This window comes from Streptopelia decaocto (genome assembly GCF_964273445.1).
Source record: "Streptopelia decaocto genome assembly, chromosome: 1".
Taxonomy (NCBI): Eukaryota; Metazoa; Chordata; class Aves; order Columbiformes; family Columbidae; genus Streptopelia; species Streptopelia decaocto.
In genome coordinates this window covers 26,504,879-26,525,617 of record NC_138663.1, presented here as the reverse complement: position 1 = coordinate 26,525,617, position 20,739 = coordinate 26,504,879, and the positions used below count along the sequence as shown (strand labels likewise).

Below are 20,739 nucleotides of genomic sequence, written 5' to 3'. Positions count from 1 at the left end.
GAGCTGGGACACGTTTTCTGAGGAACACGGCACAACACAGACTGAATAAGCTTTTCTGGTCAAATGTATCTGCCTGAAAGCTGGAAAAGTCAGACCTGCCAGCACCCAGACTTCTCCCTGCATACAAAAGATGAAAATCCCCCACCTTTTACTCTGCCTGTTCTCTAGCTAGTATCGAGAGGTGACTTTTAAAGCTCTCTCCAATTAGCCTTTACCACTCCTCTCTCCTCTAAAATTTCCCTCCTCATCGTCTTCCATAATAACTTTGTGCAAATTACAGTGTTTCCAAAATGAGAGAATTCCTGGCAACACACTGACACTGTCATTTCCTCCCACCTTGTCTCTCTTCCCCGCTTCCTTCCCCTGCCTCTGAACCTGCTGGGCAGTTTCCAGCCTCAAAGGAATGTATTTGCTACACGTTCCAAAGCAACTGCCAGACAGGTAGAGAAAAGCCAGGGAAGCAATCATTCCTGCTACGTACAGCTACCGGATGAGCCCAAGAACGATCCTTTCTGTCTCACCTGCAGCACCTGGACAGCTTAAATTGCAGATCCCTAGCCCGGAATCAGCTACGGCACATGCTCGGGGAACCACAAATATCAGGAAGGGTTTTTTTGAGAAACTGGAAGGAAAGCAAACTTCAGGACTCCCCTGAAAAGGGGAGATGACAGCAGGTATAGAGGAGGAAGCCCACATCATGGAAGGGTATTTGCAGTGTTGAATGGCAGACCAGAGGAGGAGCACACACATGCATAGAGGCGTATTTCAGTAGACCTTCTTTTCCCAGAACACCTTGCTAGAACCATTAATTTAGTATTAGGAACAAAACATGCCAGTACAATGTGTCTGGCCATAAAAAAACCCAAAACACTACAGAGACTGCTATGAATACCTTCAATATCATCTGCATCTCCTAAACCTAATTCCTCCAACAGATCTGCAAAACAAATAAATCAGATGCTTTACTAAATACTCCTCTCCAGAAAGATTATGAAGCTAAACCCAGAACCACATGAACTAAACGTTACCTGATTCCTGCTGCCTTTTTTTAGGAGAGGTTTCCTTCACTTCCAAAGCAGATTCTGGAGTCTTCAGCTAGAAAAGACACAATCCAATGACAATAGGCCAATTTCAAAGTAACCACATACTATTCAATGAGGACAGCAAGTAGCCAATCTGACATGAACAAATACTTACCTGGGAATTGCTGGGTTTCTCTGAAAAGCCTGGAGGTTAAAAAAAAAAAAAAAAGTTTTGAAAAATGTGATTTTATTTAATTGAAGGTCTCTTTTACTCCATTCAACATCACCAGGTTTACAGCTAAGTATTAGTTGAAAGCATTCTTTCATCAAGAGTATGATACCTAACATTCAATTTGCCTCATCATATAGCATTTGTAGGACTATACCAGAAATGGACACCACACACTTCCCATCACGCACCTTGGATTTAAAAAACAATAATCACAAAACTAGGACAATTCATGTGAAGCAATAAGGTCGGGCTTGTTGAACGAACAAAATCAAAATACTTAGTCCTTTTGAGGAGCTCAATCCTGTTTTCTAAAAGGATTATCTCAAAAGCCAAATCTGGTCTGCTATCGTGAATGATCACAAAACAGCGCAGCAGCGCTACGACTGCAATTCTGCAAGTGGTTTGTGTGAAGGAGTATTTTCCTTTCCATTGATGGGACACGGCAAGCATGGGTGCAGACACAGAAACCTCACATGTGTCATTCAGCAAAAGGAAAATAAAAGAAAAAAGAAAATCGAGCTAGTTCGCATCAAATTGTTCTGGTTTAGCTTGCAAGGAAACAAACAAATGTTGTTTGGTTGTCACCTGCATTTGTAGTATAGTTCCAAATACTTTTTTTCCTTAAATGTTGTCCAGCATTAAATCATTTCCAAACCCACACAATCTACTGGCCCACCTATGTTTCTCAAATCCTCTGCTTAATTCTTTGAGTCCTCGCATGAAATGAGTCTGTGAAGTGTTACTAAGAACGGCTCCACAGCAAAACTTTTGGATCAAAAAAAAAATAAAAAAAAAATTAAAAGCAAACGGTATTTGATTTCACTTCACTTGGTGGTCTAGCACTGTGGAAACACCTTAGAAAGATCACCATAATGACCTTTCACCCCCTTCCCACAGGGATTTTAAATTTGCCTTAGTGGAATCACACAAAGCAGACTTCCATGACAACTACTCAACAAGTCGATTTAGAAGCTCCCAGGAGCTTGTCAAGTTTTGCTTCTAGCTTACTAAACTCAAACTGGATTAGCTTCTTCAGTTGTCCTATTGTACCTATCCTAGAAGCAGGATCGACAAACCACCTGGTAAAGGAGAAGTTCTTCTGGAAAGAGTTCTACCCCAAGAGCAAAACTTCCCTGCCATCCTATGCTCAAGATGCTAGGGAGACAGTATCACAAAACACAGGCAGAAACCCTTAGCAACAAAACCTGAACTTTCGGTCCCATTTTAGCTCCTAGGCAAAGCGAAACAGAAAGCTATCAAAAATTAAGCTGGGGGTAAAAATGTTTAGCCAGATCACAGCTTTCTTCTGATGCGTTAGCATCCAGTAACGTTTAAGTGTTCAGGCAGGTCAGTCCTAAAACACATACACTTTCATCATCATGCAACAAGAACCTGAATCCAAAAAAATACAAACACGTCCAAAGAACACACAGAATGCAAACAAGACAACTTCCTTTACAAAGTGGCCAGCAAGCGCTATGATTACTGGTGTTAATTCAAACAGTAAGCACTTCATTGCTATAGCATGCACCCACATCGGAACAGCACTGCTAACACAGACACTGATAAAAGTTCACTTTAGTCTATAAATGCCTACAGACAAACATCTAGTCCCCCAGGAAGTTACCGTTGTTGCATTCCTCGGAAACAATCTTGGAGTATATTCCTTGTCTGTCTGCAGCTGGGAGAAACACACCGGACGATACTTCCCTCAGACCTTCACAATTCGACTCTATAATCTAAAACATATGCGTGACAATTGGTACAAATGCATTTTCAACTCATTTCTACGCAAAAAGCCAACTTGCACAGCATGGTATCAAGTATATTAGAGGTACAAAAACCTTTTATAAGACCCCAGGAAAGGACACACCAAGATTGTGTGTGTTTTCAGGTCTTAGGCAAAAACCTGACAACTCATCTAAACTGTTCTGTCACACTGAGAAACTGGACAGCCAGAAAGGAAAACTAACATGGCAACTCAAGATGTGGGTTGCGAACCAATAGCTGCAGGTCTGTGGTGATCCAACTTCTGTACTGAACTAGTACCTGACATTCAAGTTTCTGCTTATGTTTCTTAGGCACGTATCCTGCATGGTGACGGAATATATCGATACTCCCAGTCACAAGGCCAATTTGGATTGAATGAAGACTAGCAAGGCAGAGCTTACAGAAACTCAGGCTACCCCCCCCCCAAAAAAAAAACGGAAAGAAATAATTTAGTCCTTAGTCCTGTATTTTTAAGAAGGGGGTAGGAAAGAGTTTGTTTTTATTTCTCACAAGCAAAGCCAGAGGGGGTTAGCTACAGACCCTGCTTATTTTCTTCTAGCCCGCCTATTACCACAGACAGAACTAAAAGGGCACATACAGCCAGGATGTGCGGTATCTCTGTTTAACCCGACTTCCAAAAAGGGCTGCAGTACACCTCCAAAAGGTAGAGGGAATCTGATCAGAAGCAGCTAACCGTCTAGGTTATAGACCCTAAGGAAAATCGCTGACCAGGTCAGCAGAACAGGGCTGCATGGTGAAAAAGCAACAATCCTGCCAGGCCCTGGTTACAAACATGGAGTAGAAGCAGTAGAAGAGACGAGCCTTATCAGCGTTAGGGCTCAAGGCAACAGCAAGCTCTCAAGTGCTTCTGGATCTTACTCCTCCCCTCCATGCACCCCTTCTGGTGGGGACCCCTGAGTCTTCCACAGACAGTACCTCGGAATCCCAGGGAGAATCATTATCTTCCTCTGCTCCCTCGGCTGGCAGGGCACCTATAAATGAGGTAACAAGTGAGACACTGAGTGGTTTTAGTTCACTCTGCTTTTCCCCGTCGGTCAAGCCCTGCATCCAAAAGATGCGCAGTGGTTCTCTTGCTAAGGACAACCTAAGAAGAGAGTGTTTCTTCACGCCTGGTCACATCATGGTATTTCCTTTTCACTGCCACCTCCTCTTGCCTCCTTTCCAGCAGAAGATGGATATGCACAACAGCTGACACAGCTACAAGCAACACCCAGCCCAATTCAGGAAGACACTCCTGCATGCTGCAGTCCGGTGAGATACAGAGTTTAGGTCACCCGCTCTCCAGCCTACAGAACCAGAATCTGGCACTTACTACTGCTTTCCGCTGCACAGGAGGTAATGTAGAAACACTGTCCAAAACACCCTCACACTAAAATCATGAAGCAACAACGCGCGTTTTGTAGCGCCACCAAGAAAGCTCTTCCTGGACAGAGGGGTGTTACCCTGCACCTTCCCAGACGCTCAACACCTCAGCATTGCCACTGAAACACAGAGTATGGGCTCACAGCTCCAACACACGCCAAACACGCAAAAGTTGTTTCTATCTTAGGGGATTAACATCCAAATCTCTTCTCTACCAGACAAACAAAAGGTTCAGTCTCAGTGGGTTCCTGGCCAGATGCGACTATCTTCATTTGGCTCTTTTAAGCTACTCCATTAGGTAAAACTGACTCAGGATTCACTCATGTGACTTCTAGTGCTCTCTCCAATGAGCCTTTACCACTCCTCTCTCCTCTGAGATTTCCCTCCTCATCAATTGTCTTCCATAGTGATTTTGTGCAGATGACAGTGCAAAGCAGCTACTCTTCTATACAGAAAAGATAGGAACAACACTACTGATCCAAGCTGACCCAACACTCTTGACCCAAAAACATATTTCAATAAGTTCTGATGAGTAGTAACAAAGTAAATAGATCGGGAAATCTAATCTCTCATTGAACACTCAGTTGTGCAAGATACTGCACTTTTTTTCCAGATTTATGAAATAAACTTGTGAAGGATGGCATTCAGGCCTTTTAGAGTCATACAGCTTTGTGCCGCAGGAACTGTGATGCTTTGCTGAAGCCATCTAAATTGCTTAAACCAAAAGCCAACCATAAAAGTTGGAAGGAAATTGTCACATGTACTTCTTAACACTTGATCTTCACGATAACACCTGGGGAAACACTAACATGGCACAAATGAATAAAGACACACCAGAAAAGTAGCTGACACGAAACGAGCTACGAAAAGGTGGTTGTTCTGTGTTTGTAATATTATACAAACGTATATACAACGTAATGATCCGCTATGGGGCTACATCTCACATTATTGTGTAATACAGACAAAACCAGCACTCATGCTTGAACAACTTTTAACAAACCTCTATGCATCTTACAAAAACGCTATCACCACAAAACAAAGGGCACAAGAGGACCTGCTCTTGCTTACCCACTGCAAAGACATGAGAGAGACGAGAAGAGCGAGAGGAAGAGGTGGTGGAGAGGAGGACTGGAAGAGCAAGAGGAGAGAGAGAGATTTTTCCTAGGGAGAAGTTTAATCTCTATTATTGCCAAAAGAAATATGGTACTTTTTTTATCCCCCTAAAGCGAGGATGCCAAGGTGCTTGGAACCATTTGTATTCTATACTTCAAAGTTACAAGTTCACGTACTTGCTGACAGATCTGCTCACCTCTCTCTCATTTCTATTTTCAATAGCTGAATGTAGCAACTCTTAAAAACTCATCTCAATAGTAGATATGGAAATCAATAAACGTTAAAACAAGGAAACTAAAAAACCACTGAAGTCATATATCCTCCCTCCAATTTCTAGTGGACCAACTAGCTGTGTCACTTTTATCCTTGTTTCCAAAAACAGAGAATTCCTGGCAACACGCTGACACTGTCATTTCCTCCCACCTTGTCTCTCTTCCCCGCTTCCTTCCCCTGCCTCTGAACCTGCTGGGCAGTTTCCAGCCTCAAAGGAATGTATTTGCTACACGTTCCAAAGCAACTGCCAGACAGGTAGAGAAAAGCCAGGGAAGCAATCATTCCTGCTACGTACAGCTACCGGCTGAGCCCAAGAACGATCCTTTCTGTCTCACCTGCAGCACCTGGACAGCTTAAATTGCAGATCCCTAGCCCGGAATCAGCTACGGCACATGCTCGGGGAACCACAAATATCAGGAAGGGTTTTTTTGAGAAACTGGAAGGAAAGCAAACTTCAGGACTCCCCTGAAAAGGGGAGATGACAGCAGGTATAGAGGAGGAAGCCCACATCATGGAAGGGTATTTGCAGTGTTGAATGGCAGACCAGAGGAGGAGCACACACATGCATAGAGGCGTATTTCAGTAGACCTTCTTTTCCCAGAACACCTTGCTAGAACCATTAATTTAGTATTAGGAACAAAACATGCCAGTACAATGTGTCTGGCCATAAAAAAACCCAAAACACTACAGAGACTGCTATGAATACCTTCAATATCATCTGCATCTCCTAAACCTAATTCCTCCAACAGATCTGCAAAACAAATAAATCAGATGCTTTACTAAATACTCCTCTCCAGAAAGATTATGAAGCTAAACCCAGAACCACATGAACTAAACGTTACCTGATTCCTGCTGCCTTTTTTTAGGAGAGGTTTCCTTCACTTCCAAAGCAGATTCTGGAGTCTTCAGCTAGAAAAGACACAATCCAATGACAATAGGCCAATTTCAAAGTAACCACATACTATTCAATGAGGACAGCAAGTAGCCAATCTGACATGAACAAATACTTACCTGGGAATTGCTGGGTTTCTCTGAAAAGCCTGGAGGTTAAAAAAAAAATGTTTTGAAAAATGTGATTTTATTTAATTGAAGGTCTCTTTTACTCCATTCAACATCACCAGGTTTGCAGCTAAGTATTAGTTGAAAGCATTCTTTCATCAAGAGTATGATGCCTAACATTCAATTTGCCTCATCATATAGCATTTGTAGGACTATATCAGAAATGGACACCACACACTTCCCATCACGCACCTTGGATTTAAAAAACAATAATCACAAAACTAGGACAATTCATGTGAAGCAATAAGGTCGGGCTTGTTGAACGAACAAAATCAAAATACTTAGTCCTTTTGAGGAACTGAATCCTGTTTTCTAAAAGGATTATTTGTAAAACCAAATCCGGTCTGCTATAGCGAATGATCACAAAACAGCGCACCAGCGCTACGACTGCAATTCTGCAAGTGGTTTGTGTGAAGGAGTATTTTCCTTTCCATTGATGGGACACGGCAAGCATGGGTGCAGACACAGAAACCTCACATGTGTCATTCAGCAAAAGGAAAATAAAAGAAAAAAGAAAATCGAGCTAGTTCGCATCAAATTGTTCTGGTTTAGCTTGCAAGGAAACAAACAAATGTTGTTTGGTTGTCATCTGCATTTGTAGTATAGTTCCAAATACTTCTTTTTCCTTAAATGTTGTCCAGCATTAAATCATTTCCAAACCCACACAATCTACTGGCCCACCTATGTTTCTCAAATCCTCTGCTTAATTCTTTGAGTTTGAGTCCTCGCATGAAATGAGTCCGTGAAGTGTTACTAAGAACGGCTCCACAGCAAAACTTTTGGATCAAAAAAAAAAAAATATTAAAAGCAAACGGTATTTGATTTCACTTCACTTGGTGGTCTAGCACTATTGAAAACCTTAGAAAGATCAGCATAATGATCTTTCACCCCCTTCCCACAGGGATTTTAAATTTGCCTTAGTGGAATCACACAAAGCAGACTTCCATGACAACTACTCAACAAGTCGATTTAGAAGCTCCCAGGAGCTTGTCAAGTTTTGCTTCTAGCTTACTAAACTCAAAGTGGATTAGCTTCTTCAGTTGTCCTATTGTACCTATCCTAGAAGCAGGATCGACAAACCACCTGGTAAAGGAGAAGTTCTTCTGGAAAGAGTTCTACCCCAAGAGCAAAACTTCCCTGCCATCCTATGCTCAAGATGCTAGGGAGACAGTATCACAAAACACAGGCAGAAACCCTTAGCAACAAAACCTGAACTTTCGGTCCCATTTTAGCTCCTAGGCAAAGCGAAACAGAAAGCTATCAAAAATTAAGCTGGGGGTAAAAATGTTTAGCCAGATCACAGCTTTCTTCTGATGCGTTAGCATCCAGTAACGTTTAAGTGTTCAGGCAGGTCAGTCCTAAAACACATACACTTTCATCATCATGCAACAAGAACCTGAATCCAAAAAAATACAAACACGTCCAAAGAACACACAGAATGCAAACAAGACAACTTCCTTTACAAAGTGGCCAGCAAGCGCTATGATTACTGGTGTTAATTCAAACAGTAAGCACTTCATTGCTATAGCATGCACCCACATCGGAACAGCATTGCTAAGACAGACACTGATAAAAGTTCACTTTAGTCTATAAATGCCTACAGACAAACATCTAGTCCCCCAGGAAGTTACCGTTGTTGCATTCCTCGGAAACAATCTTGGAGTATATTCCTTGTCTGTCTGCAGCTGGGAGAAACACACCGGACGATACTTCCCTCAGACCTTCACAATTCGACTCTATAATCTAAAACATATGCGTGACAATTGGTACAAATGCATTTTCAACTCATTTCTATGCAAAAAGCCAACTTGCACAGCATGGTATCAAGTATATTAGAGGTACAAAAACCTTTTATAAGACCCCAGGAAAGGACACACCAAGATTGTGTGTGTTTTCAGGTCTTAGGCAAAAACCTGACAACTCATCTAAACTGTTCTGTCACACTGAGAAACTGGACAGCCAGAAAGGAAAACTAACATGGCAACTCAAGATGTGGGTTGCGAACCAATAGCTGCAGGTCTGTGGTGATCCAACTTCTGTACTGAACTAGTACCTGACATTCAAGTTTCTGCTTATGTTTCTTAGGCACGTATCCTGCATGGTGACGGAATACATCGATACTCCCAGTCACAAGGCCAATTTGGATTGAATGAAGACTAGCAAGGCAGAGCTTACAGAAACTCAGGCTACCCCCCCCCCAAAAAAAAAACGGAAAGAAATAATTTAGTCCTTAGTCCTGTATTTTTAAGAAGGGGGTAGGAAAGAGTTTGTTTTTATTTCTCACAAGCAAAGCCAGAGGGGGTTAGCTACAGACCCTGCTTATTTTCTTCTAGCCCGCCTATTACCACAGACAGAACTAAAAGGGCACATACAGCCAGGATGTGCGGTATCTCTGTTTAACCCGACTTCCAAAAAGGGCTGCAGTACACCTCCAAAAGGTAGAGGGAATCTGATCAGAAGCAGCTAACCGTCTAGGTTATAGACCCTAAGGAAAATCGCTGACCAGGTCAGCAGAACAGGGCTGCATGGTGAAAAAGCAACAATCCTGCCAGGCCCTGGTTACAAACATGGAGTAGAAGCAGTAGAAGAGACGAGCCTTATCAGCGTTAGGGCTCAAGGCAACAGCAAGCTCTCAAGTGCTTCTGGATCTTACTCCTCCCTTCCATGCACCCCTTCTGGTGGGGACCCCTGAGTCTTCCACAGACAGTACCTCGGAATCCCAGGGAGAATCATTATCTTCCTCTGCTCCCTCGGCTGGCAGGGCACCTATAAATGAGGTAACAAGTGAGACACTGAGTGGTTTTAGTTCACTCTGCTTTTCCCCGTCGGTCAAGCCCTGCATCCAAAAGATGCGCAGTGGTTCTCTTGCTAAGGACAACCTAAGAAGAGAGTGTTTCTTCACGCCTGGTCACATCATGGTATTTCCTTTTCACTGCCACCTCCTCTTGCCTCCTTTCCAGCAGAAGATGGATCTGCACAACAGCTGACACAGCTACAAGCAACACCCAGCCCAATTCAGGAAGACACTCCTGCATGCTGCAGTCCGGTGAGATACAGAGTTTAGGTCACCCGCTCTCCAGCCTACAGAACCAGAATCTGGCACTTACTACTGCTTTCCGCTGCACAGGAGGTAATGTAGAAACACTGTCCAAAACACCCTCACACTAAAATCATGAAGCAACAACGCGCGTTTTGTAGCGCCACCAAGAAAGCTCTTCCTGGACAGAGGGGTGTTACCCTGCACCTTCCCAGACGCTCAACACCTCAGCATTGCCACTGAAACACAGAGTATGGGCTCACAGCTCCAACACACGCCAAACACGCAAAAGTTGTTTCTATCTTAGGGGATTAACATCCAAATCTCTTCTCTACCAGACAAACAAAAGGTTCAGTCTCAGTGGGTTCCTGGCCAGATGCGACTATCTTCATTTGGCTCTTTTAAGCTACTCCATTAGGTAAAACTGACTCAGGATTCACTCATGTGACTTCTAGTGCTCTCTCCAATGAGCCTTTACCACTCCTCTCTCCTCTGAGATTTCCCTCCTCATCAATTGTCTTCCATAGTGATTTTGTGCAGATGACAGTGCAAAGCAGCTACTCTTCTATACAGAAAAGATAGGAACAACACTACTGATCCAAGCTGACCCAACACTCTTGACCCAAAAACATATTTCAATAAGTTCTGATGAGTAGTAACAAAGTAAATAGATCGGGAAATCTAATCTCTCATTGAACACTCAGTTGTGCAAGATACTGCACTTTTTTTCCAGATTTATGAAATAAACTTGTGAAGGATGGCATTCAGGCCTTTTAGAGTCATACAGCTTTGTGCCGCAGGAACTGTGATGCTTTGCTGAAGCCATCTAAATTGCTTAAACCAAAAGCCAACCATAAAAGTTGGAAGGAAATTGTCACATGTACTTCTTAACACTTGATCTTCACGATAACACCTGGGGAAACACTAACATGGCACAAATGAATAAAGACACACCAGAAAAGTAGCTGACACGAAACGAGCTACGAAAAGGTGGTTGTTCTGTGTTTGTAATATTATACAAACGTATATACAACGTAATGATCCGCTATGGGGCTACATCTCACATTATTGTGTAATACAGACAAAACCAGCACTCATGCTTGAACAACTTTTAACAAACCTCTATGCATCTTACAAAAACGCTATCACCACAAAACAAAGGGCACAAGAGGACCTGCTCTTGCTTACCCACTGCAAAGACATGAGAGAGACGAGAAGAGCGAGAGGAAGAGGTGGTGGAGAGGAGGACTGGAAGAGCAAGAGGAGAGAGAGAGATTTTTCCTAGGGAGAAGTTTAATCTCTATTATTGCCAAAAGAAATATGGTACTTTTTTTATCCCCCTAAAGCGAGGATGCCAAGGTGCTTGGAACCATTTGTATTCTATACTTCAAAGTTACAAGTTCACGTACTTGCTGACAGATCTGCTCACCTCTCTCTCATTTCTATTTTCAATAGCTGAATGTAGCAACTCTTAAAAACTCATCTCAATAGTAGATATGGAAATCAATAAACGTTAAAACAAGGAAACTAAAAAACCACTGAAGTCATATATCCTCCCTCCAATTTCTAGTGGACCAACTAGCTGTGTCACTTTTATCCTTGTTTCCAAAAACAGAGAATTCCTGGCAACACGCTGACACTGTCATTTCCTCCCACCTTGTCTCTCTTCCCCGCTTCCTTCCCCTGCCTCTGAACCTGCTGGGCAGTTTCCAGCCTCAAAGGAATGTATTTGCTACACGTTCCAAAGCAACTGCCAGACAGGTAGAGAAAAGCCAGGGAAGCAATCATTCCTGCTACGTACAGCTACCGGATGAGCCCAAGAACGATCCTTTCTGTCTCACCTGCAGCACCTGGACAGCTTAAATTGCAGATCCCTAGCCCGGAATCAGCTACGGCACATGCTCGGGGAACCACAAATATCAGGAAGGGTTTTTTTGAGAAACTGGAAGGAAAGCAAACTTCAGGACTCCCCTGAAAAGGGGAGATGACAGCAGGTATAGAGGAGGAAGCCCACATCATGGAAGGGTATTTGCAGTGTTGGATGGCAGACCAGAGGAGGAGCACACACATGCATAGAGGCGTATTTCAGTAGACCTTCTTTTCCCAGAACACCTTGCTAGAACCATTAATTTAGTATTAGGAACAAAACATGCCAGTACAATGTGTCTGGCCATAAAAAAACCCAAAACACTACAGAGACTGCTATGAATACCTTCAATATCATCTGCATCTCCTAAACCTAATTCCTCCAACAGATCTGCAAAACAAATCAATCAGATGCTTTACTAAATACTCCTCTCCAGAAAGATTATGAAGCTAAACCCAGAACCACATGAACTAAACGTTACCTGATTCCTGCTGCCTTTTTTTAGGAGAGGTTTCCTTCACTTCCAAAGCAGATTCTGGAGTCTTCAGCTAGAAAAGACACAATCCAATGACAATAGGCCAATTTCAAAGTAACCACATACTATTCAATGAGGACAGCAAGTAGCCAATCTGACATGAACAAATACTTACCTGGGAATTGCTGGGTTTCTCTGAAAAGCCTGGAGGTTAAAAAAAAAAATGTTTTGAAAAATGTGATTTTATTTAATTGAAGGTCTCTTTTACTCCATTCAACATCACCAGGTTTGCAGCTAAGTATTAGTTGAAAGCATTCTTTCATCAAGAGTATGATGCCTAACATTCAATTTGCCTCATCATATAGCATTTGTAGGACTATATCAGAAATGGACACCACACACTTCCCATCACGCACCTTGGATTTAAAAAACAATAATCACAAAACTAGGACAATTCATGTGAAGCAATAAGGTCGGGCTTGTTGAACGAACAAAATCAAAATACTTAGTCCTTTTGAGGAGCTGAATCCTGTTTTCTAAAAGGATTATTTGTAAAACCAAATCCGGTCTGCTATAGCGAATGATCACAAAACAGCGCACCAGCGCTACGACTGCAATTCTGCAAGTGGTTTGCGTGAAGGAGTATTTTCCTTTCCATTGATGGGACACGGCAAGCATGGGTGCAGACACAGAAACCTCACATGTGTCATTCAGCAAAAGGAAAATAAAAGAAAAAAGAAAATCGAGCTAGTTCGCATCAAATTGTTCTGGTTTAGCTTGCAAGGAAACAAACAAATGTTGTTTGGTTGTCATCTGCATTTGTAGTATAGTTCCAAATACTTTTTTTTCCTTAAATGTTGTCCAGCATTAAATCATTTCCAAACCCACACAATCTACTGGCCCACCTATGTTTCTCAAATCCTCTGCTTAATTCTTTGAGTTTGAGTCCTCGCATGAAATGAGTCCGTGAAGTGTTACTAAGAACGGCTCCACAGCAAAACTTTTGGATCAAAAAAAAAAAATATTAAAAGCAAACGGTATTTGATTTCACTTCACTTGGTGGTCTAGCACTATGGAAAACCTTCGAAAGATCACCATAATGATCTTTCACCCCCTTCCCACAGGGATTTTAAATTTGCCTTAGTGGAATCACACAAAGCAGACTTCCATGACAACTACTCAACAAGTCGATTTAGAAGCTCCCAGGAGCTTGTCAAGTTTTGCTTCTAGCTTACTAAACTCAAACTGGATTAGCTTCTTCAGTTGTCCTATTGTACCTATCCTAGAAGCAGGATCGACAAACCACCTGGTAAAGGAGAAGTTCTTCTGGAAAGAGTTCTACCCCAAGAGCTAAACTTCCCTGCCATCCTATGCTCAAGATGCTAGGGAGACAGTATCACAAAACACAGGCAGAAACCCTTAGCAACAAAACCTGAACTTTCGGTCCCATTTTAGCTCCTAGGCAAAGCGAAACAGAAAGCTATCAAAAATTAAGCTGGGGGTAAAAATGTTTAGCCAGATCACAGCTTTCTTCTGATGCGTTAGCATCCAGTAACGTTTAAGTGTTCAGGCAGGTCAGTCCTAAAACACATACACTTTCATCATCGTGCAACAAGAACCTGAATCCAAAAAAATACAAACACGTCCAAAGAACACACAGAATGCAAACAAGACAACTTCCTTTACAAAGTGGCCAGCAAGCGCTATGATTACTGGTGTTAATTCAAACAGTAAGCACTTCATTGCTATAGCATGCACCCACATCGGAACAGCACTGCTAACACAGACACTGATAAAAGTTCACTTTAGTCTATAAATGCCTACAGACAAACATCTAGTCCCCCAGGAAGTTACCGTTGTTGCATTCCTCGGAGACAATCTTGGAGTATATTCCTTGTCTGTCTGCAGCTGGGAGAAACACACCGGACGATACTTCCCTCAGACCTTCACAATTCGACTCTATAATCTAAAACATATGCGTGACAATTGGTACAAATGCATTTTCAACTCATTTCTATGCAAAAAGCCAACTTGCACAGCATGGTATCAAGTATATTAGAGGTACAAAAACCTTTTATAAGACCCCAGGAAAGGACACACCAAGATTGTGTGTGTTTTCAGGTCTTAGGCAAAAACCTGACAACTCATCTAAACTGTTCTGTCACACTGAGAAACTGGACAGCCAGAAAGGAAAACTAACATGGCAACTCAAGATGTGGGTTGCGAACCAATAGCTGCAGGTCTGTGGTGATCCAACTTCTGTACTGAACTAGTACCTGACATTCAAGTTTCTGCTTATGTTTCTTAGGCACGTATCCTGCATGGTGACGGAATACATCGATACTCCCAGTCACAAGGCCAATTTGGATTGAATGAAGACTAGCAAGGCAGAGCTTACAGAAACTCAGGCTACCCCCCCCCCAAAAAAAAAACGGAAAGAAATAATTTAGTCCTTAGTCCTGTATTTTTAAGAAGGGGGTAGGAAAGAGTTTGTTTTTATTTCTCACAAGCAAAGCCAGAGGGGGTTAGCTACAGACCCTGCTTATTTTCTTCTAGCCCGCCTATTACCACAGACAGAACTAAAAGGGCACATACAGCCAGGATGTGCGGTATCTCTGTTTAACCCGACTTCCAAAAAGGGCTGCAGTACACCTCCAAAAGGTAGAGGGAATCTGATCAGAAGCAGCTAACCGTCTAGGTTATAGACCCTAAGGAAAATCGCTGACCAGGTCAGCAGAACAGGGCTGCATGGTGAAAAAGCAACAATCCTGCCAGGCCCTGGTTACAAACATGGAGTAGAAGCAGTAGAAGAGACGAGCCTTATCAGCGTTAGGGCTCAAGGCAACAGCAAGCTCTCAAGTGCTTCTGGATCTTACTCCTCCCCTCCATGCACCCCTTCTGGTGGGGACCCCTGAGTCTTCCACAGACAGTACCTCGGAATCCCAGGGAGAATCATTATCTTCCTCTGCTCCCTCGGCTGGCAGGGCACCTATAAATGAGGTAACAAGTGAGACACTGAGTGGTTTTAGTTCACTCTGCTTTTCCCCGTCGGTCAAGCCCTGCATCCAAAAGATGCGCAGTGGTTCTCTTGCTAAGGACAACCTAAGAAGAGAGTGTTTCTTCACGCCTGGTCACATCATGGTATTTCCTTTTCACTGCCACCTCCTCTTGCCTCCTTTCCAGCAGAAGATGGATATGCACAACAGCTGACACAGCTACAAGCAACACCCAGCCCAATTCAGGAAGACACTCCTGCATGCTGCAGTCCGGTGAGATACAGAGTTTAGGTCACCCGCTCTCCAGCCTACAGAACCAGAATCTGGCACTTACTACTGCTTTCCGCTGCACAGGAGGTAATGTAGAAACACTGTCCAAAACACCCTCACACTAAAATCATGAAGCAACAACGCGCGTTTTGTAGCGCCACCAAGAAAGCTCTTCCTGGACAGAGGGGTGTTACCCTGCACCTTCCCAGACGCTCAACACCTCAGCATTGCCACTGAAACACAGAGTATGGGCTCACAGCTCCAACACACGCCAAACACGCAAAAGTTGTTTCTATCTTAGGGGATTAACATCCAAATCTCTTCTCTACCAGACAAACAAAAGGTTCAGTCTCAGTGGGTTCCTGGCCAGATGCGACTATCTTCATTTGGCTCTTTTAAGCTACTCCATTAGGTAAAACTGACTCAGGATTCACTCATGTGACTTCTAGTGCTCTCTCCAATGAGCCTTTACCACTCCTCTCTCCTCTGAGATTTCCCTCCTCATCAATTGTCTTCCATAGTGATTTTGTGCAGATGACAGTGCAAAGCAGCTACTCTTCTATACAGAAAAGATAGGAACAACACTACTGATCCAAGCTGACCCAACACTCTTGACCCAAAAACATATTTCAATAAGTTCTGATGAGTAGTAACAAAGTAAATAGATCGGGAAATCTAATCTCTCATTGAACACTCAGTTGTGCAAGATACTGCACTTTTTTTCCAGATTTATGAAATAAACTTGTGAAGGATGGCATTCAGGCCTTTTAGAGTCATACAGCTTTGTGCCGCAGGAACTGTGATGCTTTGCTGAAGCCATCTAAATTGCTTAAACCAAAAGCCAACCATAAAAGTTGGAAGGAAATTGTCACATGTACTTCTTAACACTTGATCTTCACGATAACACCTGGGGAAACACTAACATGGCACAAATGAATAAAGACACACCAGAAAAGTAGCTGACACGAAACGAGCTACGAAAAGGTGGTTGTTCTGTGTTTGTAATATTATACAAACGTATATACAACGTAATGATCCGCTATGGGGCTACATCTCACATTATTGTGTAATACAGACAAAACCAGCACTCATGCTTGAACAACTTTTAACAAACCTCTATGCATCTTACAAAAACGCTATCACCACAAAACAAAGGGCACAAGAGGACCTGCTCTTGCTTACCCACTGCAAAGACATGAGAGAGACGAGAAGAGCGAGAGGAAGAGGTGGTGGAGAGGAGGACTGGAAGAGCAAGAGGAGAGAGAGAGATTTTTCCTAGGGAGAAGTTTAATCTCTATTATTGCCAAAAGAAATATGGTACTTTTTTTATCCCCCTAAAGCGAGGATGCCAAGGTGCTTGGAACCATTTGTATTCTATACTTCAAAGTTACAAGTTCACGTACTTGCTGACAGATCTGCTCACCTCTCTCTCATTTCTATTTTCAATAGCTGAATGTAGCAACTCTTAAAAACTCATCTCAATAGTAGATATGGAAATCAATAAACGTTAAAACAAGGAAACTAAAAAACCACTGAAGTCATATATCCTCCCTCCAATTTCTAGTGGACCAACTAGCTGTGTCACTTTTATCCTTGTTTCCAAAAACAGAGAATTCCTGGCAACACGCTGACACTGTCATTTCCTCCCACCTTGTCTCTCTTCCCCGCTTCCTTCCCCTGCCTCTGAACCTGCTGGGCAGTTTCCAGCCTCAAAGGAATGTATTTGCTACACGTTCCAAAGCAACTGCCAGACAGGTAGAGAAAAGCCAGGGAAGCAATCATTCCTGCTACGTACAGCTACCGGATGAGCCCAAGAACGATCCTTTCTGTCTCACCTGCAGCACCTGGACAGCTTAAATTGCAGATCCCTAGCCCGGAATCAGCTACGGCACATGCTCGGGGAACCACAAATATCAGGAAGGGTTTTTTTGAGAAACTGGAAGGAAAGCAAACTTCAGGACTCCCCTGAAAAGGGGAGATGACAGCAGGTATAGAGGAGGAAGCCCACATCATGGAAGGGTATTTGCAGTGTTGAATGGCAGACCAGAGGAGGAGCACACACATGCATAGAGGCGTATTTCAGTAGACCTTCTTTTCCCAGAACACCTTGCTAGAACCATTAATTTAGTATTAGGAAAAAAACATGCCAGTACAATGTGTCTGGCCATAAAAAAACCCAAAACACTACAGAGACTGCTATGAATACCTTCAACATCATCTGCATCTCCTAAACCTAATTCCTCCAACAGATCTGCAAAACAAATCAATCAGATGCTTTACTAAATACTCCTCTCCAGAAAGATTATGAAGCTAAACCCAGAACCACATGAACTAAACGTTACCTGATTCCTGCTGCCTTTTTTTAGGAGAGGTTTCCTTCACTTCCAAAGCAGATTCTGGAGTCTTCAGCTAGAAAAGACACAATCCAATGACAATAGGCCAATTTCAAAGTAACCACATACTATTCAATGAGGACAGCAAGTAGCCAATCTGACATGAACAAATACTTACCTGGGAATTGCTGGGTTTCTCTGAAAAGCCTGGAGGTTAAAAAAAAAAATGTTTTGAAAAATGTGATTTTATTTAATTGAAGGTCTCTTTTACTCCATTCAACATCACCAGGTTTGCAGCTAAGTATTAGTTGAAAGCATTCTTTCATCAAGAGTATGATGCCTAACATTCAATTTGCCTCATCATATAGCATTTGTAGGACTATATCAGAAATGGACACCACACACTTCCCATCACGCACCTTGGATTTAAAAAACAATAATCACAAAACTAGGACAATTCATGTGAAGCAATAAGGTCGGGCTTGTTGAACGAACAAAATCAAAATACTTAGTCCTTTTGAGGAGCTGAATCCTGTTTTCTAAAAGGATTATTTGTAAAACCAAATCCGGTCTGCTATAGCGAATGATCACAAAACAGCGCACCAGCGCTACGACTGCAATTCTGCAAGTGGTTTGTGTGAAGGAGTATTTTCCTTTCCATTGATGGGACACGGCAAGCATGGGTGCAGACACAGAAACCTCACATGTGTCATTCAGCAAAAGGAAAATAAAAGAAAAAAGAAAATCGAGCTAGTTCGCATCAAATTGTTCTGGTTTAGCTTGCAAGGAAACAAACAAATGTTGTTTGGTTGTCATCTGCATTTGTAGTATAGTTCCAAATACTTTTTTTTCCTTAAATGTTGTCCAGCATTAAATCATTTCCAAACCCACACAATCTACTGGCCCACCTATGTTTCTCAAATCCTCTGCTTAATTCTTTGAGTTTGAGTCCTCGCATGAAATGAGTCCGTGAAGTGTTACTAAGAACGGCTCCACAGCAAAACTTTTGGATCAAAAAAAAAAAATATTAAAAGCAAACGGTATTTGATTTCACTTCACTTGGTGGTCTAGCACTATTGAAAACCTTAGAAAGATCACCATAATGATCTTTCACCCCCTTCCCACAGGGATTTTAAATTTGCCTTAGTGGAATCACACAAAGCAGACTTCCATGACAACTACTCAACAAGTCGATTTAGAAGCTCCCAGGAGCTTGTCAAGTTTTGCTTCTAGCTTACTAAACTCAAACTGGATTAGCTTCTTCAGTTGTCCTATTGTACCTATCCTAGAAGCAGGATCGACAAACCACCTGGTAAAGGAGAAGTTCTTCTGGAAAGAGTTCTACCCCAAGAGCTAAACTTCCCTGCCATCCTATGCTCAAGATGCTAGGGAGACAGTATCACAAAACACAGGCAGAAACCCTTAGCAACAAAACCTGAACTTTCGGTCCCATTTTAGCTCCTAGGCAAAGCGAAACAGAAAGCTATCAAAAATTAAGCTGGGGGTAAAAATGTTTAGCCAGATCACAGCTTTCTTCTGATGCGTTAGCATCCAGTAACGTTTAAGTGTTCAGGCAGGTCAGTCCTAAAACACATACACTTTCATCATCGTGCAACAAGAACCTGAATCCAAAAAAATACAAACACGTCCAAAGAACACACAGAATGCAAACAAGACAACTTTCTTTACAAAGTGGCCAGCAAGCGCTATGATTACTGGTGTTAATTCAAACAGTAAGCACTTCATTGCTACAGCATGCACCCACATCGGAACAGCATTGCTAAGACAGACACTGATAAAAGTTCACTTTAGTCTATAAATGCCTACAGACAAACATCTAGTCCCCCAGGAAGTTACCGTTGTTGCATTCCTCGGAGACAATCTTGGAGTATATTCCTTGTCTGTCTGCAGCTGGGAGAAACACACCGGATGATACTTCCCTCAGACCTTCACAATCCGACTCTATAATCTAAAACATATGCATGACAATGGGTACAAATGCATTTTCAACTCATTTCTACGCAAAAAGCCAACTTGCACAGCATGGTATCAAGTATATTAGAGGTACAAAAACCTTTTATAAGACCCCAGGAAAGGACACACCAAGATGTACTATACTGGAAAATCACAACAGTTGTGTGTGTTTTCAGGTCTTAGGCAAAAACCTTATAACTCATCTAAACTGTTCTGTCACACTGAGAAACTGGACAGCCAGAAAGGAAAACTAACATGGCAACTCAAGACGTGGGTTGCGAACCAATAGCTGCAGGTCTGTGGTGATCCAACTTCTGTACTGAACTAGTACCTGACATTCAAGTTTCTGCTTATGTTTCTTAGGCACGTATCCTGCATGGTGACGGAATATATTGATACTCCCAGTCACAAGGCCAATTTGGATTGAATGAAGACTAGCAAGGCAGAGCTTACAAAAAGGGCTGGAGCACACCTACAAAAGCTAGAGGGGATCCAATCAGAAGAGCTAACCATACAGGTTATACCCTAAGGAAAATCGCTGACCAGGTCAGCAGAATAGAGCTGCATGGTGAAAAAGCAACAATCCTGCCAGGCCCTGGTTATAAACGTGGAGTAGAAGCAGTAGAAGAAACGAGCCTTATCAGCGTTAGGGATCAAGGCAACAGCAAGCTCTCAAGTGCTTCTGGATCTTACTCCTCCCCTCCATGCACCCCTTCTGGTGGGGACCCCTGAGTCTTCCACAGACAGTACCTCGGAATCCCAGGGAGAATCATTATCTTCCTCTGCTCCCTCGGCTGGCAGGGCACCTATAAATGAGGTAACAAGTGAGACACTGAGTGGTTTTAGTTGACTCTGCTTTCCCCGTTGGTCAAGCCCTGCATCCAAAAGATGCCTTCTGCTCCTACTCTGAGACCTGAGGTAAGAACCAAAGTGCT

General features: G+C 42.6%; 1 protein-coding gene across 1 annotated transcript in view; it reads right to left on the bottom strand.

Moving 5' to 3' along the window:
- The window catches only part of LOC309435132 (uncharacterized protein), a 56,970-nt gene that overhangs the window by 15,731 nt on the left and 20,500 nt on the right, over nucleotides 1–20,739 (bottom strand). The window contains exons 13-28 of the mRNA XM_082043045.1: nucleotides 20,555–20,610; nucleotides 19,688–19,799; nucleotides 18,009–18,037; nucleotides 17,840–17,906; nucleotides 15,165–15,220; nucleotides 14,086–14,197; nucleotides 12,407–12,435; nucleotides 12,238–12,304; nucleotides 9,563–9,618; nucleotides 8,484–8,595; nucleotides 6,805–6,833; nucleotides 6,636–6,702; nucleotides 3,961–4,016; nucleotides 2,882–2,993; nucleotides 1,198–1,226; nucleotides 1,029–1,095 (exon numbers count right to left, since the gene is read on the bottom strand). Coding sequence (XP_081899171.1) covers nucleotides 1,029–1,095; nucleotides 1,198–1,226; nucleotides 2,882–2,993; nucleotides 3,961–4,016; nucleotides 6,636–6,702; nucleotides 6,805–6,833; nucleotides 8,484–8,595; nucleotides 9,563–9,618; nucleotides 12,238–12,304; nucleotides 12,407–12,435; nucleotides 14,086–14,197; nucleotides 15,165–15,220; nucleotides 17,840–17,906; nucleotides 18,009–18,037; nucleotides 19,688–19,799; nucleotides 20,555–20,610 — 1,056 coding nt within the window. The remainder of the gene's footprint in view (nucleotides 1–1,028; nucleotides 1,096–1,197; nucleotides 1,227–2,881; nucleotides 2,994–3,960; nucleotides 4,017–6,635; nucleotides 6,703–6,804; nucleotides 6,834–8,483; nucleotides 8,596–9,562; nucleotides 9,619–12,237; nucleotides 12,305–12,406; nucleotides 12,436–14,085; nucleotides 14,198–15,164; nucleotides 15,221–17,839; nucleotides 17,907–18,008; nucleotides 18,038–19,687; nucleotides 19,800–20,554; nucleotides 20,611–20,739) is intronic.